The 18,019-nt window shown below is 35.9% G+C and overlaps 1 protein-coding gene across 2 annotated transcripts; it reads left to right on the top strand.

The window, feature by feature from the left end:
• The first annotated feature begins 634 nt into the window (after positions 1-634).
• Positions 635-16,982, top strand: LOC126971649 (acyl-CoA Delta-9 desaturase). Of its 2 annotated transcripts, none has more exons than XM_050818022.1 (7): positions 635-704; positions 8,134-8,311; positions 11,692-11,822; positions 14,421-14,626; positions 15,842-16,027; positions 16,431-16,537; positions 16,722-16,982. In XM_050818022.1, the coding sequence occupies exons 2-7, from the start codon at positions 8,137-8,139 to the stop codon at positions 16,916-16,918; spliced, it is 1,002 nt and encodes a 333-aa protein (XP_050673979.1). In that variant the 5' UTR covers positions 635-704; positions 8,134-8,136; the 3' UTR covers positions 16,919-16,982. The 2 variants fall into 2 exon arrangements, with proteins under 2 accessions (XP_050673979.1, XP_050673978.1); XM_050818021.1 differs by lacking the exon at positions 635-704 and adding an exon at positions 6,063-6,217.
• The last annotated feature ends 1,037 nt before the right edge of the window (positions 16,983-18,019 follow it).

Below are 18,019 nucleotides of genomic sequence, written 5' to 3'. Positions count from 1 at the left end.
AATGCCGTCGTGCATTGTGAAAAAGTGTAAAAACGATACTTTATAAGTATTTGTGGCCATATATGATTATTTAAGGGAGGAAAATTTATGTAACTAGTATCCCCCGTAACCGCACACACACTAGCATAACGGTGCTTCACTTGCTAATATCACGGCGCGGAGTCTTTCTTTTTTTACTCGTCCGTGATACTAACAAGATAGCTTAGCAAGAGATATTTGAAATGCATTTTACATAATTTAGAGGTATTTGATTACTGTTTTTGTATGAAAGCCACTTTGAAGAATTACGGATATGAATTTAAAACGTATGAGTGTACAGATGCTCTAATTAGGCATAAAGGCATTTATTTTCTCAAAATTGATTCCTTTAGAATTCATAAGTTTATATTTCTGCCCTGTGTGTTGGTATAAATTAAAACTAGGAATACTTGTACTAGAAGTGTATAATAAATTGAGGGCGCTGAAAAGTAATTGATTTTCAAAGGGGGCGGTAAAAGAAACAAGTTTGATAACATCTAGACTAATTTATGCGTGACTTCCCTAAATGACGGAAATTCCTTACGTCGTGATATTGAACGTCGAACTGTGGTCGAACCCATATACTTAAACTTATAAATATGTAAAAACGCAAACACAACATATTTATCCAGTCATTGTGTGGCATATCCACCGACGGGTGGCCGGGCGTTGCTTAGTGTTATAAGGTGAGTGAATTATTTTACAGGTCGTTAAAATTTTTTTGCTAACATCTCCATTACAATTCTTTATTTTATTACTAACTCCTCTATTACAACTCCTTTATTTTTAAACTAGCTGTCCCGGCAAACGTTGTTATGCCATATAAAGTATTTTTAGTGTTCAACCATTTTTTTTTCCTACCTACCTTCTACATCATCAAGAAAGAGTCTTTTCATCTTTCGTGTTAATATTAACACTCACAAAAATATGGCTTTCTATTGGTAACAGTCAAAATCAAATAAACTCTATTCAAATAGGCTTAAACTAAGCGGTTCAGCGGTCACTATAGATATTTCTTTTATTTTTAAATGACGAAATTACTGAGAGTACGGCAGCATCTTTTAATTTCATATAAAAGACATAGCAAAGTATTTTATTAATTTAGTTAACAATTGTATAATATTTTCTCTCCCTAAAAAAGGTAAATACGTCTGATTCTACTACAAATGTACAAGCACGCGATAAAAACATTATTTCATGAATTTTTTTTTTTTTCAAAAATATTGCCTATTCATGCAAGATATAGTTAGATAGTTTTTTTTTATAAACTTTAATGCGTGGTATCTTTGTCCGTACGGTAAATGAACTCAAAAAAGTTATACCTTAAGATTTTTCTGAAATAAAAAAAACTGTGATGCGGCTAGATTATGGGTAACACAACGGGGCCTATTTCTGCCGTGAAGCAAAAATGTGTAAACATAATTGTTTTTCGGTCTGAAGGGCGCCGTAGCTGGTGAAATTACTGGGCATATGAGACTTAACATCTTATATCTCAAGGTGACTAGCGCTATTGTATTGCCGCTCAGAATATTTGTGTTTTTCAAGAATCCAATCACCCGACATTGCTTGTTGGTTCTCCTATTCCATAAAATATCCTGGAGGAAAAAACGAATACAAGTTATAGCTACAAATGTAGCAATAAACTCACTTAAGTTTCCAATTATTACTCTTTGTATTTCTCTCGAATATACTCTAATTTTCAAACTACTCAAAGGTTTATTGTTTCTATTTATTTTCTCTTTGTGTTGGCGTTGCAACATAGTAGTGTTTAAATTCTCTTTGGCAACATATCAATTTTGCACCGTCGACAAATCAAATTGGTATCCAACTCAATTTGAACGCGGAAATAGCTTTTTTTAATATGAATACGTGCAAAGCTTGCATAGGGTTCATCTAACTGAACCTACCTAGATTACTAGTAATATAAATGAAAAAATAAAATATACATGGGGATTGCGTTGAAGCACCATCTTGTGGCAATTAAATCCGCGGATGAACCTTTGTAACTACAAAGTACTGCCACTTTGTGTGATATGACAATAGTTATGCCAATAATGCTCTTTCATATGGAAAACTTTAAAGTATTTCATTTAAAATCTATCAACTGCGCGCTCTTAGATTTTCGGCCTCAAACATATGTAGATGAATTTCATATTCAAATTATATATTCCCCTGGCACATTCCTTATTTGGGGTCGGCCCTCCTGGTACAAGATCCATTTTTGGATCAGGAGATTGTGTTTTGGCTGTGTGTTTTACGGCTGTTGCCATCTGACGCCAAGACTGTCACCTACTCCAGGTGCGAGTGCCGTCGTTGACCCACTAGGGGTTCATCCGCCGCCAACTCTTCTGCATGCCCCAGTCTAGACTGGGCACTGCCGCACTGTAGCACTGCTGGATGTCTAGACATCCCCAGGATGCCCACGACCTCTACTCCGAATATGTCGTGGACCCTCCATCGAGTATTCCCCTATTCGCCACCTGGGGACGCGTCCTCTAGGGAATTACTCCAAGTAATCAAGAAAAGAATTTCATATTCAAATATGTTATAAAAATAACATTTAATAACACGTCTCCTAATTTTTTCAATTTAAAATCACATACAAAATCAAAGACTATCCACCTTATTCATAATGGTCCGCTCACTTTAAACAGCCGCTTAGGAATGTTTTTTCTCATTCTGACTTAGGTCAATAGAAGAAGACAGAGTGAGAATTAGCAATGCTTTAAGTTAGCAGACTATTATGAATAAAGGGCTATGTGTTTTTGTAACTTTAAGTAACTATTTAGGCAAGAGGAATAATATAGCTATAGTAAACAGGAACTAGATTAGACTTGACGAATGAAAAGTATTGTGAATACATAATATGATATACATATTATTGTAAAAATACCTTTATGATTAAACTTAGTATTAAATATTCTAGATATGAGATATATAACGAACAGTTTTTGAATTGTAGATATTAAAATGGTCGTGGTCTGAACGGCACTACAATTGCGCTCGTCACCTTGAGACATAAGATGTCAAGTCTCATTTGCCCAGTAATTTCACTAGCTACGGCGCCCTTAGACCGAAACACAATAATGCTTACACATTATTGCGTCACGGCAGAAATAGACTCCGTATTGGTACCCATAATCTAGCAGGCATCCTGTGCAAAGGAGCGTCCCACTGGTAAGGAGCATTTCAGAATTTAAGATGCATTCAAAAATACAATAGAATATAATATAACATTTGTTAATAATCGAAGTGTTTCAATATCACATGGGTGAGGACCGGCAGCATTCTGTGTTCTCTCTAGTCGAAATCAATTGAGCATAAGTGGCGGTCATCACAATATACTCGGGTGACTAAACGTCCATCCTTCTATCCCAAAAAACATTGCCCACATTAAAAAAAAACGTAAAACGAAAGATCTTTTTTATTCACTCGCTCTGCCTCACACGCTGTTTTTCGCCTAAATCGTTGAATGTGGATCCGGCTTAAGAAAAATTAACTGTTGTTTAATGAGTATCCAAAATTATCAAAATATGGAAAATTGGACAGTCCAAATATAATAATATTTGAAGTATAATAGCTTTCATATCAATAAATTAAATAAAACATCGAACACTGTTCACTTTATCAATTAACATACAATAGCGTACCTCGACCCGATAAAATAACCTTTATCCAGTACAAATTTAATTATATCATGGAATTCCATAAACAGAATATTAATTCAACATTACTTGTCAAAAAATAATTAGTTTTGTTATCAATGATATGTTGGACACCTCCAACATACATTGCTATGCAGACGACAGCACTGGTGATGCCGTATACACGGACCATGCAGGTCTCTCTCGGGAAATCGTCGACCAGTGCCGGGAGAAACTTGTGTCTTCTATCGAGTCCTCTCTCGAAAACGTCGCGGAATGGGGTAAATTGATCCTTGTCCAATTTTAAAATCGCCAAAAGGAGAGATGATGCGACCCGCGAACGGAATATCGGTTGTGGCTCGTGCAGTGTCCCGTTGCTTCGTCCTGTTGGAACCACATGTCCTGCAGGCCTAATTCGTCCAGTTGCGGCAGAAAAAACTCGGACAACATGGCCCTATAGCGCGCACCGTCCACTGTTCCACTGTCGTTTGGCCAGCGGCGTACTCGAAAACAATGGCCCGATGACTCCTCCAGCGTGAACAGCGCAACATGCATTCTTTTTGAGCGGGTGTAATAACTCCTCGTGCATCACTCGTGGATTTATGGTGCCCCAGAAGCGATAGTTTTGTTTGTACACGTAGCCGCTGAGGTGGAAATGAGCCTAATCGCTCATTATGATTTTGGTCGAAAAATTGTCCACCTCGAGATTGAGGGTGGCTTGGGCGAAGTTTACGCACGTTTGGCGTTCGTCAGGCAGAGAGTGATGCACGGACTGGACTTTGCCTTAGGAACGTCCGGCAAATTGCGTGGCACGTCGTCTGGTCGATGTTTCCGGCGATAGCTTGACATCCTCGGCAACAGCGGCGATATTCTCAGCTAGAACGGGCCCTCCGGGGCCGGCTACTCTTGGCACCGTCTCGTGTGGTCCCATACTCTTCAAGGTTGGTGGCCAAAACGGCGCAGTGTCTGCGCAGTCGGTGTCAGAAGGCCGAGGAATCAGCGACGGAATTCGCGCTGCGACAACACACACGAATTGTTACGCACAAAATAGACACAATTGCTCCGCGTTCTTGGAGAGTGTATCGCTCCATGGCTTGTTCACTTGTATTCTGCATCTGTCTAGTCCATAAATGTCAAAACAGAACTACACCTTGTAGAAAGTTCATTACTTTACACAGTCAAAGAAATAACAATCTTAAATTTAATATATTTCAACGGCGACATTGCCTTATAGAAACGATATGTTCAATGAGTATGTATTAACATCAGACATACATAAAACTTAATATAATAACAGATATTTTAAATTATAATGTGTATACCTTTGGAGAGGTAGGTAACACTTGTTTACTAAAATATTCAAAATGTTTAGCTTAGTATTAGGCAATCGTTAATTTATTACTAATGGCACAGCTAATAAGTTAATCCCAATACTTAATTGAAGGTAGGTTGAAAATAAAATACTTGTAACGTTTTGTTCAAAGCGGTGATTAGCTTGTGCATTACTGCGCGGGCCAGCCCTATTACTTTCCATGAGATAAACGTCGTGGTCGTTTCCTTACTCTTAATTGAAAAAGTTTCGCCTTAAGCCTTATGGATCATTTCATATAACTGAATTTGTTCTGTCACATAACAGCCAATCTATTATTATTATTAAGTGATTCAAAAACGAATTCATCTTTCTATCTCACGCTTGCCTTTCGATATGGAACGTAAGCGTGGGCTTTCTACCCACGACATCAATAAATTTTATTGTAATACTCTATTTAGGAATTTCTTGAAGCTTAAACATGAATTTGGCCGTTATTAATTCATGGGGGCGAGTCCATACAATATTTCTTTAATTTTAATTAATTTGATAAAATTATTCCATTTTTTTTAATTGCATAATACGATTTTTGTTAATTTATATAATTTTCATCTATAGTTTTTCTATTTTTTTTTGTTCGGTTTTCTATAATAAGCCTCTATCGTGCCAGAGTTTGGCGAGTCAACATCTCCTGAGGATGATTCGTGTAGAGGCCAAAAACGTGTCGAATTGGAATTGGAAATGCCACTTAATAAAATTCAAAAGTTGTAGTTTTAAGTAACAGTGATCTCTACAATTTACCTACATAGAGTCCGTCTGTAATCACTCACACTAAGGAATCAATACGAAAACATTCAGTATTTCTTTCATTTAAACATTAAAGACGAGTGTAGGCATGAGAAGTTTACCTATATTTTTATAAGTACTGTATTGTAAATTGCAAATTTTCGTTGTTTTAATAACATATACTTTCTTTAATTGGACGTAGCCTTGTGCAAGTTAAGTGACGCGATCGTGCTTAATTTGCTGACTTGAATGTATTAACAATGACATTCAGTATTTAAATGCAATTCCAACTGCTCGCACGTGCGAAAGTAATAGTGAAAGATAGATGTGAGAACTCGGTAGATTTGTCGCACAGTTTTTCTCGAGCAATTGTAAACCACCGCGTATGTGAATCTTGGTTGTCTGTGTAATTACTATGTTTGATGGTGTTTGATTCAATACCAATAAGCATATGAATCAAGTAAGTATGAATAACATTTACACGAAAGATGCGCTACGTAAAAAAATTTTTAGTCTAATACCAGCTCAGTTGGTTAGAGCACTAGCACGGAAATCCAGAGGTCGTGGGTTCGAGTCCCGCATCGTTCATAAAATTGTGTTTTTCAAATTTTATTTGTGTTTTAATTCTAGAACTGAGAGTTATCACTTTAAAGACATCACAAATTGTCTAAACAACAATGGAAGTGTATTTTTAAAGATTTTTACGGGAATTTAAATTTATCTGTTGCTAACTATAACTATCTATAATTCAAATTTAAATTCAAATATTTTTATTCAAAATAGGATATAAAATCACTTATTGAACGTCAAAAACTACTAATGTTATTATATTCAATATTTTTTTTATACAATATTGAAGATCTAATCTATCTAATTCGAAATTGCATTTCAATTTTTCTTATTGGCATAAAAAAGGCATATATTTTGATTCCTTTAGAATACTTTTTCATGTCATTTCTAATATACTAGATACTACCGAACTACCTACTTACTACTAATGAATTATCTCAACCGCGTATTGGGAAGAGAAATGCCTCAGACCTGTTTTTTCCTTTAAATTAAGTAAATCAATGGCGACCATGTACCGGAAGACGCAGTGTGATCTATTCAAGATCGCCGGAATACACCGGAAGGCAGCGCATGACCGATCATCGTGGAAATCTTTGGGGGAGGCCAGGGAGTCCAGCAGTGGACGATTCCAGCTGATGATGATGATGAAATAAATTATTGATGAATATTATAGACATAAAAAACGTCTAATACAGTGCCTACGTAGATCAATCACTTCTTGATTATTTTCTTCACACACCAATCCACGCCTTTTCCGTTTATTATCTAGTATGAATGTTTGCCCTTAACTGGCATGCACCTAATGAAAAGTTATCATATTTTAATAACACCATTCTGTCGTGCTCTTTGTTGATATGACAACATAAAGACCGGCAACGCATCTCTTGACCTTGCCTTTCAGTTTTTGCATTTGAGTATTTTTGTTGCGTCACTTTGCATATATTGTAATTGAAATGATTTGTAAAACAATTAAAATGTAAGTCTTGACTTAAAAGAGTGGCAATGAGTTTCTTGCTACTTCTTCTCATTAGCTCAACCCTTTACGAAGTAGCGGTAAATTCAATAAGAAACAATATTTTTATTTTTATTTTTGACATTCTTAAGTGTCATTTCCGTGGCCTACACGAATAAAGTGTTTTTAAATTTTGAATTTGAACTTGCCTTGGTGTTGCGGATGTATGGACGGTTAGACACTTCCCAGGATCAAGTCATCTTGCCCGTTTGCTAGGGAGCAAGAGGGCTTATATAAAGAAAACTTCCAATATAAATAGATAATACTTACGTGCTTATAAATATTGGCATCTTAATTCATCAATTTTCGATTCATTGTTTCGCGTTTTAACATACTAACATCCCTCACAGGCCCTTTCTAGTGAGATTTAAAATCCGAATAAAACTATATATTCTATAATTACCTATTCGGATATAATTCAGAAAAAAGATTTTTTATATGAAAATAAGGGACGAGACGGGCAGGACGTTCAGCTGATGGTAATTGATACGCCTTGCCCATTACAATGCAGTGTCGCCCAGGATTCTTGAAAAACCCACAAATTCATATGTTAAGTCTCATTTGCCCAGTAATTTCACTAGCTACGGCGCCATTCAGACAGAAACACAGGAATGTCTACACATAACTGCTTCACGGTAGAAATAGGCTCCGATGTGGGATCTATAAACTAGCCGGCCTCCTGTGCAAGGGAGCCTCCGACTGGTAAGATAATAAATAGCCTAACGATTTCAGTTTCGTATTTCCGCGGAGATTGTTAGATCCACCTCTTGATCCACCTTCATCTTTGGTTCTAGGCGATGACAGAAACGATGACGGAGACCCGGCAGCAGGGCAACGCTGCCGTGAAGCAGCTGAGCACGGCGCGGGAAGCAGACTGGCCTGCCGTTTTGTTCTTCATCCACGTGCAACTCCTGTCGTTATTTGGACTGTGGATATTGTTTACCGAGGCCAAACTGGCAACTTTATTGCTGTGTAAGTACATCTGGATCTTTTTATCCGACTCTTTTAATTAGTGTCCTATTTCCCCCCTCCTTTTTTAAAGAGGAAGTTCTTATTGTATTCTTGTGTGTGCGTTACTCAATTTACCTCCAAATTGTGATTAAGTTCAATATTAATTTCTTATAATAAGTAGGGTAAAAAAACGTGGAAAACGGAAATATAAAAATATCTCCTTAGTTACCTTTTTTTCAGTACTTATATGAGATTTATTTTAAATCGGTTTTTCTTTGTAAATGTGTTGAGTATATTAAAAATATACGTATTCAACATCATTACGGCGACCACGTACCAGAAGACGCAGTGTTGGTAGGCCCCCAACCAGATGGACCGACGGTCTCGTTTAGATCGCCAGAATACGGTGGATGAGGGCAGCTCAGGACTGATCATCGTGGAAATCTTTGGGCGAGGCCTTTGTCCAGCAATGGACGTCTTCCGGCTGAGGATGATGATGATATTAAAAATACTTATTTAGCTATTATGGTATCCATACCCACTATGGAGCCCCAGATCATGAAAAAACTACAGTGCTGAAAAATCGGAAGTTCATTGAGAGCCCACACTAAAGAGGGATATCGGTGTGAACGACCGTAAAAGCTATAAGCAGTGTTTTATTAAAAAAAAAATAAGTTTGTTTTATGAAGTTTTAGTAGTGCCGTTGATCAACACAGCAAGCACTGACAAAGAGAAAAAAAGATATATCTTAAAATATGTAGAGTTTACAGGTAAAGATAATTTTTCTATACTTAATAAAAAAACGAAACATTTATAATATGATCGTGATAACTTTAAATCATTTGATCATTGTAATAATAATTTATAATATTACCAAAGTATTGTATGAAGCAATATTAGCTCTGCAGAATGATTTATTCTTGAAAAGTTGTTGATTCATTCTGAATTGAAACAAAAAGTTATTTTGCAAGACGCTGGGTTACGTCATCAGAATTTGTACACGACAGTTTTATTCAAGTCGCTTATTCAGCCACGTTTGACATTAAAATGCATATTAGCAGAAGTTGCTACATACTACTAATTGGTACAAATGAGGTGAACATACCAATATCATAATATAGTTAATAAAGTATATCAATACCGCAATTGTCACATGTAGAAACGGAAAGTTTACTGTAAATTGCTTACTAAGAATTAACACACTCACACATTGATATTTTAAAATAACAAAATGTTCAAAATACTATCTTCGCGCCTCAATAAGGCTACTGGAAACCCAAGCGCTGGCAGCTATTTCGGTCAACGGATCAGCCTTGCTATCCAACGCGGTAATGCTGCCAGTATTCTTGGTACGCTTCCACGTAATGATAGTTTTAATTTTATGTAGTCGTAGTATTGTAAATATAGTTATAAGATTTGTTCACTTAATAAAATAATAACAAATTGTTTAGATTTGAAAGAGCGACATCTCAAGTCAATTTCCTAATATGCAAATATTGGGGGTTGAGCAGGTTATCAACTTTAAAGTAGATCCTGTAGATGAAATCGCATCCAGAGAGCTGAACAAGGCATACAAGATTTACCAAATATACTTCACTCGAACGGTTGGCTCAGTTGGAAGAGCACTCGCACGGAACGCGAGTGGTCGCGGGTTCGAGTCCGGCAACGTCCATAAATTCTGTTTTCAAATTTTATTTGTGTAATTAATTCCAGATGTGAGGGTTATCGCTTTAAAAAATAATAAATTGTTTAAGTTATTTGTAGTGAGTTGAAGAAATAAAAGTACAGAATTTGTATTTTTATGACTATTTGTTCTTTCCACACAATAATATCTATATTTCTGATTTGTCAATTGGAATTTATATCATATGATTACGATGAGTAACAGACACAGTTGACATCTAATATATATATAAAATTCTCATGTCGGTGTTTGTAGTTAAACTCCTTCGAAACGGCTTGATCGATTCTCATGAAATTTTGAGTGCATATTGGGTAGGTCTGAGAATCGGACAACATCTATTTTTCATCCCCGTAAATGTTAAGGGTGGACGCCAATTTTTTTTTTAATTTATTTGATTATGGGTCAGCATTAAAAAATACATACAACTTCAAATTTTCACCCATCTACGATGAACAGTTACTTTTGTATCGCAATTTTAATATCGGTAATACAACGTTTGCTGGGTCAGCTAGTCATTAAAAAAAATATAATAATATTGACACACTTTTACACAAATTATCTTGCCCCAAACTAACTAGGCATAGCCTGTACTGTGGGTGGTGGGACAACGATATAAATACAATATATCGATAACTATACATATTCCATGACTCGGAAACAAACATTAGCAGATTACTTTTGAGCTACTATTTTAATTCCCTTTAAATTTGGTAATATTCATTCTTGAAATACTTACCCACCTTTGATAAGTTCTGGTGGCCATCATCTTAACAAACACATTACACATTATCAATAATTACTTTCTTCCACGTACAACCAATGAATGAGCTTCGGGAAGGGCGGGACTCCCTAAGAAAAAAATTTAAATTTAGTTTAGTATGAAACGTGAAGTCATTTGACATAATTTTGAAATAGTAGTAATTACAGTAATGCGATTGGCCACTAAGTATAATCCGACTAAATTTGAAAGCGAACAGTTGCTTCAAATGTAGTGGATTTCGCCTATCTCCGTTTTTAAAAAGATAACAGCTGTCATCTGTCAATCTATCAATGACTGCACGTTTCTTATAATCGCCTTTTTTCTTAGAGAGTTTCGCTAGGCTGATGGATACCTTCAAAAAAAGCACGTATACCGTTCTAAAATGCTGTAAACGCTCCTGTGATTATTCTGGTGTTGCAATAGAACGTGGATGACGTTGATCACTTAAGGCGACACTAAATGCCGGCGACCTTGAGCGATATGAGTTCACGACTCCCGGTCCGCCATCTATGTAACAACTCTTATCTTTTCAAAATTCGTGGAAAACATAACATTTTAAAGTCGCAAACAGTTTATATGCTTACAATTCTCATTATTGATTACTAATCTGAATAAATGTTCCTACACAAAACAAGTACAAGCTGTAAGAATAACTTTTCTGAGAGTAATACTAAACAAATGCGTCATGCCAAGAAAAAACTTGATTAACTGCAAAGAAAAATGACAGTTCAAAATAGCTCTGGAGTGTGAACTATAATCAACAGCAAGCATAGGCAACCTACAAATAAAACATAAGGGTATGTGTAACCGGGTAAAATACTGTCCATTACTCCAAATGCTATATATTCAACATAAAACTTATCTAAAAACACCATGTTTGCGTGTTTTATGCTAACCCTTCGCCTTAATATCAGGTGTAAAAACATTAAGAAGTTAATTTTGTCTTTTTTTTTTCAGTGGTAACGTTGACGTCATTAGCCACTCTGGGCGTCACAACAGGAGCACACAGGCTGTGGGCACACTCTACGTATAAGGCTAGCGCCGAACTACGCGTCTTTCTAATGCTGTTGCAAACTCTTGTTGGTCAGGTAATATTTATTAATATTATTAAGAAGGTGTTATAATCAGCGTTATAAGCAAGTATGGGCAGCGGTGAACGACGACATAACATTGAATACAGCCTTCTAAGATATTAACTATATTGTCAGTGATAATTATTGTCTTGTCTGCTATATTACGGTATAAAATTTGTCACGAAAAACTAATTCAAAGGCATAAAAAGGCATTCCTTTAGAATTCTATTTGATGTCATTTCTAATATACTAGATACTTCTACCGCTTCGGACACAAATGGCGCTCTGAGAGAGAAGAAGGGGCGCAAGAACAGCCCAGCATTCTTTTTTTGTGCTCTTTTTATATTGTATTTTACTTAATACTTTAGTTTTAATATTGTACTGTCATTGCTATTGCTATAAAATAATCATAATCTAGTCCCAGGCTGACCGATCACTTAGATATTCAGCTGTGGAGTAATAGGATTTACGACAGAGCAGACATTTTTTAATAAAACATTTAAACTTATTAATTGATAATTCCTGAACAGTGGCTGGTGCTTTATTTTAAAAGTGTATACATTTACCCTTAAAGCTATTGTATATCTTATGAAGCTTACTAGAATTAGTTACAAGCAATCCCTTATATCTAGTGTTATAATAATGAAAATCACTATTGAGAATAAAACTGTGATGATTTTGATGTAAAATTGTAAAATAGTACAAACAATTTTACATCAACATCAATTCATTACAACAAACCCTTTTTTATTTATTTATATTATATATAAATTTGGAACATTTTATTTTATTTTCCAGTACTTTTTAATACGTAGACAATTGTTTCTAATTAATTGAATGACTTCGCTCGCATAAATTTCAATAATGTGGCAATCCGGAGTTTATTTTTCTCGTAGAACCCTTATTTAGTTAAAAAATAAAATAATTATAATTAATAGATATAAATCATTAATACCGTTTTAGCAACTCTTAAACTTATACTTGACTTGAAATCAAATTCTGAAAAATAGTGAAGTAATTTGGTTTTATTTTACAGGTTTATAATACAGTTAGTTAAACGTAAAATGATATCGTTTTATGTGACACTGTCCTGTATAGATATGTCAAGGTGGAGGAAAACCGGCTTTTAACCATTAAATTTTTACCGCATATTGAACCTTCTGTAATAAGATTGTTGTGGTTTTTATAAATACAAAACAAAATTTAAATGTCTTTTCGTCATCGGAAAATACGCCTCTTTATCAAATGCGTATTTAAACATGGATGTAGTAATTATCATAGAATAAATAAATGTAGTTAAAAAAAAATTAAAAAAACACGCTATTGTTGAAAAGATAATGGTTGAAATTTATAAAAAATAAAAATAAACTACGTTTAAAAAAACCGACTTCAAAAACTGAAAAGTATCAAATAACTAATAATTTAATTTAATACACCTCTTATGCAAACCTAAAAAATAGCAAGGTAACATAAAAAAAAATACCGATGAAATGATTACCTCCTCCTTTTTGAAGTCGGTTAAAAATGAACATCATTTCCTGCCTTATCGACGATAAATGAAAAAATTATATAAAGTAACAAAAATCTTATTTGGCAAAATTAAAAAATGGAATAATTTTATCAAATTAATGTATTGTCATCGGTCCACGATAGATCTACGAAGTTTGAACGATATCTGGCCGTTTCAAGTGGGTCTAAATCGCGCCCAAATGAGTCGGTTACAAACAAACATACATACAAGTGAAGCTAATGAAAAGCGTCTATCGAGCAACTCTTGACTCTCACCACGGAGCCCGCGGCCGCGGTTCGATCCTCGAGCCCGCCACGTGTCAAATTATTTTCGGTTTTAGAATTCATATCAACATTTATTTGACTTTATATCGGCAATGCTGGTACCTCTGGTGCTACAAGGGAGTATAGGTAATATTTTTTTTATGACAGTAAGGGACGAGACGAGCAGGACGTTCAGCTGATGGTAATTGATACGCCCTGCCCATAGCAATGCAGTGTCGCTTAGGATTTTTGGAAAACCCCAAAATTGTGAGCGGCACTACAATTGCGCTCATCACCTTGAGATATAAGATGTTAAGTCTCATTTGCCCAGTAATTTCAATAGCTACGCCGTCCTTCAGACCGAAACCCAGTTTTTTTTAATGAAATTAAGGGACGAGACGAGCAGGACGTTCAGCTGATGGTAATTGATACGCCCTGCTCATTACAATGCAGTGCTGCTCAGGATTCTTAGAAAAACCCAAAAATTCTAAGCGGCACAACAATTGCGCTTGTTACCTTGAGACATAATATGAAATTACTGGGCAAATGACACTCATTTGCCCAGTAATTTCAATAACTAAGGCGCCCTTCAGACCGAAACACAGTAATGCTTAAATATTACTGCTTGACGGCAGAAATAGGCGCCGTTGTTGTACCCATAATCTAGCCGGCATCCTGTAGGAAGGAGCCTCCCACTGGTGACATTATCGTAGTAACATTATCGCCTTGTGCTTTATTGAATAATTTTTAGAATTTGAGCAAAACAAATTGTAAAAGAGTTTCCTGGGAAATACTACGATGAAATGCTTTTTGAGTAATTTTGTTGTTTGTCATTCGCAGGGTTCCATATACGACTGGGTCCAAAACCACAGGCTGCATCATGCATATTATATGACGGATAATGACCCGTATGACCACAGAAGAGGATTTGTCTACTCACACTTCCTCACCAGGCTGCGGAAGTTGAGCGAGCAGCAAGTGGCTCTCAAGAATTCTATCGATATGTCAGATTTGGAGAAGGATTCTGTTGTGATGTTTCAAAAGAGGTATGTTTGTGACTAATAATAAGGCTAGAACCTTAGATTAAGGATTGGTCTCCGCTGCGTTACAACTAGATACCGCAGGCGTAGTCGCAAAGTGCGGCAACTTATACTACGCCCAAGCGGCGTACTCGAGCCAGTCGCTAACAATGTGTGACGTTGACCTGCCAAATGTCCTATTAAACTTTGTTAATAAATAATTGAAACTAAAATGCCGGGTTGCGTAGTAAAACTTTGTAAAAATAATACTACAAGAATTAAGAAAGATACTGTGATCACAATATATCATCAGTAATTATTTTGTATTTTTTAATTTCAATGTAAAATAACACGAAGCGTATGTTACAAAATTTTAAAGATGCCAATGAGTGTCAAGATCACACAACAAGACACAAGTATCTAATAATTGCCGTAATAAAAAAAAGCTATTGTTGTTATGTAGGTTGTGAGGTATCTAGTTGAAGTGCAGCGAAGACCAATCCTTAATCTAAGGCTAAAACAATTTAACTTCTCCTGTTAAAAATTATCAATGATAAATTAAATTAAAGATTTAAAAAATAAATCCTGATTCTTGAAAAATTAAAATACTGGGCGGCATTACATTGCTCTCGTCACATTGAGACATAAGATGTTAAGTCTCTTTAAGTTAAGTTAAGTAAATTCTTTCTGATAATTCTTTAAATTACTTCTGAAAAAAAAACTTTTCTCATATTATTATGTACTTCATAGAAATAATAATTTATTTGAAATTTTAAAAAATAACAGTTTTCACTTAATGTTCTATGGAGTCCTCTTAATAGGGTTTGGCTGCCTAGCGAAACTGAAAAAAGCGATTCACTCGATTGTAGGAAATGTGCAGTCGGCTATAATCTTGTAAAAAAAAATCCACGTTTTAAGTAACTGTTCGCTTTCAAACTTAGCCGGATTATACTTAGTGGCCAATCGCAATACTGTAATTACTACTATTTCAAACTTATGTCACTGCACAATGACTGCACGTTTCATACTAAACTAAATTTCAATTTATACTAAGGCAGTCGCGCCTGTTATTACGTAATATAAAGTATTTACATCCTCTTTGGGGTTTGGCCATTAAAAAGTCTCCATGAAGTTAAAAAAATGTTATGTGTCCAACTATTTCTTATATAGGAAGTTACTATCACTTATTTTCACCAAGAAGTGAGTCTGGCAAGCAAGTCGCTAAAAAGGTCTTCTCCCCAGGTTCTACTGGGTTCTGTACGCGGTGCTGTTCATTCTGCTACCACTGAATGCCCCTCTAGAGTACTGGGACGACACCATTATGAGCTCAATATTTGTGATTGGGTTCTTAAGGTACTGCATAGTGCTGCACGCTTCGTGGTTGGTCGAAAGCGGAGCCGTTGTATGGGGCCTTAGGGAAGGAGAGAAGTAAGAATTTTTTATCAAACTCATGTGCTCTCAATTTATTTATTTTTTAATGCAAATAACGGATGAGACGAGCAGGATGGTATTTGATACGCCCTGCCCATTACGATGCAGTACCGCTCAGGATTCTTGAAAAACCCAAAAATTCTGAGCGGCACTACAATTGCGCTCGTCACCTTGAGACATAAGATGTTAAGTCAGTAATTTCACTAACTACGGCGCCCTTCAGACCGAAACACAGTAATGTTTACATATTACTGCTTCACGGCAGAAAAAGGGGCCGTTGTGGTAAATGGTAAAATTCTGATGATTTTTCTTTACATTATCTTCTATTTATTTCAAATTTCAATTTAAAGGAATTATAATCATCATTATATATAACATTAACAAATTCGTTTCTCCTCAGATACCCACCAGATTCAAATTCAGTATTTCTGCTGAACAGAACATTCTGGCCTCACTACCACTACATATTCCCAGGGGATTATAAATCTGGTGAATATGGCACATACGGTATGTATTTCTTACATTAAATTAAACTTATTATTTCTTATAAGCATTAGGTTTATTTAGCAAAAACGATACATTACAAATTTTGTAGTATTAAAGCCAGTATTATAGTTTGTCGCGAAAAATCGATGTTAATTTTGCGTAGAAGTGTTTTAAAAAAAATCTAAAATAATTCTATATTTCAAAGGTACCGGCTGCTCAACGGCATTCATTCGTATATACGCAGCCATGGGTGTGGCCACCAACTTAGTAACGCTGGAACCTCGAACTGTTCAGTTGGCCATGGCGGAGGCGGCAAGAACTAACAAACCCATATCTAAATGTATCGAAGAACAACTCGTCAACCAAAGAGTTGATGAAGATCATTACCTAAAGCCAAAGTAGATGATTGAATTTGTGTAGCTAATATAATGTAGTTATTAAAATAAAAATAAACAATATTAAGGCACTTTCTGTACTTCTTGTCTATAGCGATACAGATTTGATTATATATAGATATTTATTTATTTATCAGAAACATAATATTAGCATAATTTACAGTTCCAATCCAACTCGGATGGGCTGTCGAGAAGCTTCATAAAATCTTCTCGTCCCTAGTACAAGTGTCTGAAGACGAAGATTTTCCTAGTGTTGACTTACGGTACGCAGACGTGGTCGGTAGCTATGTGCCTAATGAGAGAGCTCATGGTCGCTCAGAGGAAAATGGAGGGGGCTATGTTCGCAGTTACCCTGTGAGATCGAATGAAAAATGAGGAGAGCCGTAGGAGAACCAACGTCACCAGATAGCCCAAAGGATTGCGAAGCTGAAGTGGCGGTGGGCAGGGCACATAGTTCGATGGACAGATGGCCGCTGGGGCAGTAAAGTCCTCGAATGGCGACCACGTACCGGAAGACGCAGTGTTAGTAGGCCCCACATAAGATGGACCGATGATATGGTCAAAATCGCCGGAATACGTTGGATGAGGGCAGCGCCGGACCGATTGTCGTGGAGATCTTTGGGGAAAGCCTTTCGGCTGCTACTATGATGATGACATTCTAATATAAGAACTTTCATCATCATCATATCAGCTGTACCTAAAACAGAAATGCGCAGCATTGGCCCATATTAATTAAAATTTGTGTTTAACAATTAAGTACAAATTCGAGTGACATTGAAAACTAAAGTTGCTTTGTGTATTGATTAGTAGATCAACTCAAAATAATGTTTGTATTTTATTTCAAGTTAGACATAGGGCAGGCGTGGAGGCGTTTGCAGGAAAGTTTTTGTGAATAATAAAAAACAAAATAAATACCGCTTTTATTTTTTATCAAATTAATAATTTTGAAGAATATAATGAAAAAGACTTTTAAGAATACGAACCATACTGATAAAAGATTATAAACGATGACAAACGTACTCCAAAGCTGTGGAACGAACTTCTTTGTGCGGTGTTTCCGGGACGATACGACATGGGTACCTTCAAAAAAAGCGTGTACACCTCTCTT

The sequence above is a fragment of the Leptidea sinapis genome, chromosome 24, assembly GCF_905404315.1.
Source record: "Leptidea sinapis chromosome 24, ilLepSina1.1, whole genome shotgun sequence".
In the NCBI taxonomy this organism is placed as follows: domain Eukaryota; kingdom Metazoa; phylum Arthropoda; class Insecta; order Lepidoptera; family Pieridae; genus Leptidea; species Leptidea sinapis.
This window is presented reverse-complemented; position numbering and strand designations above follow the sequence as displayed.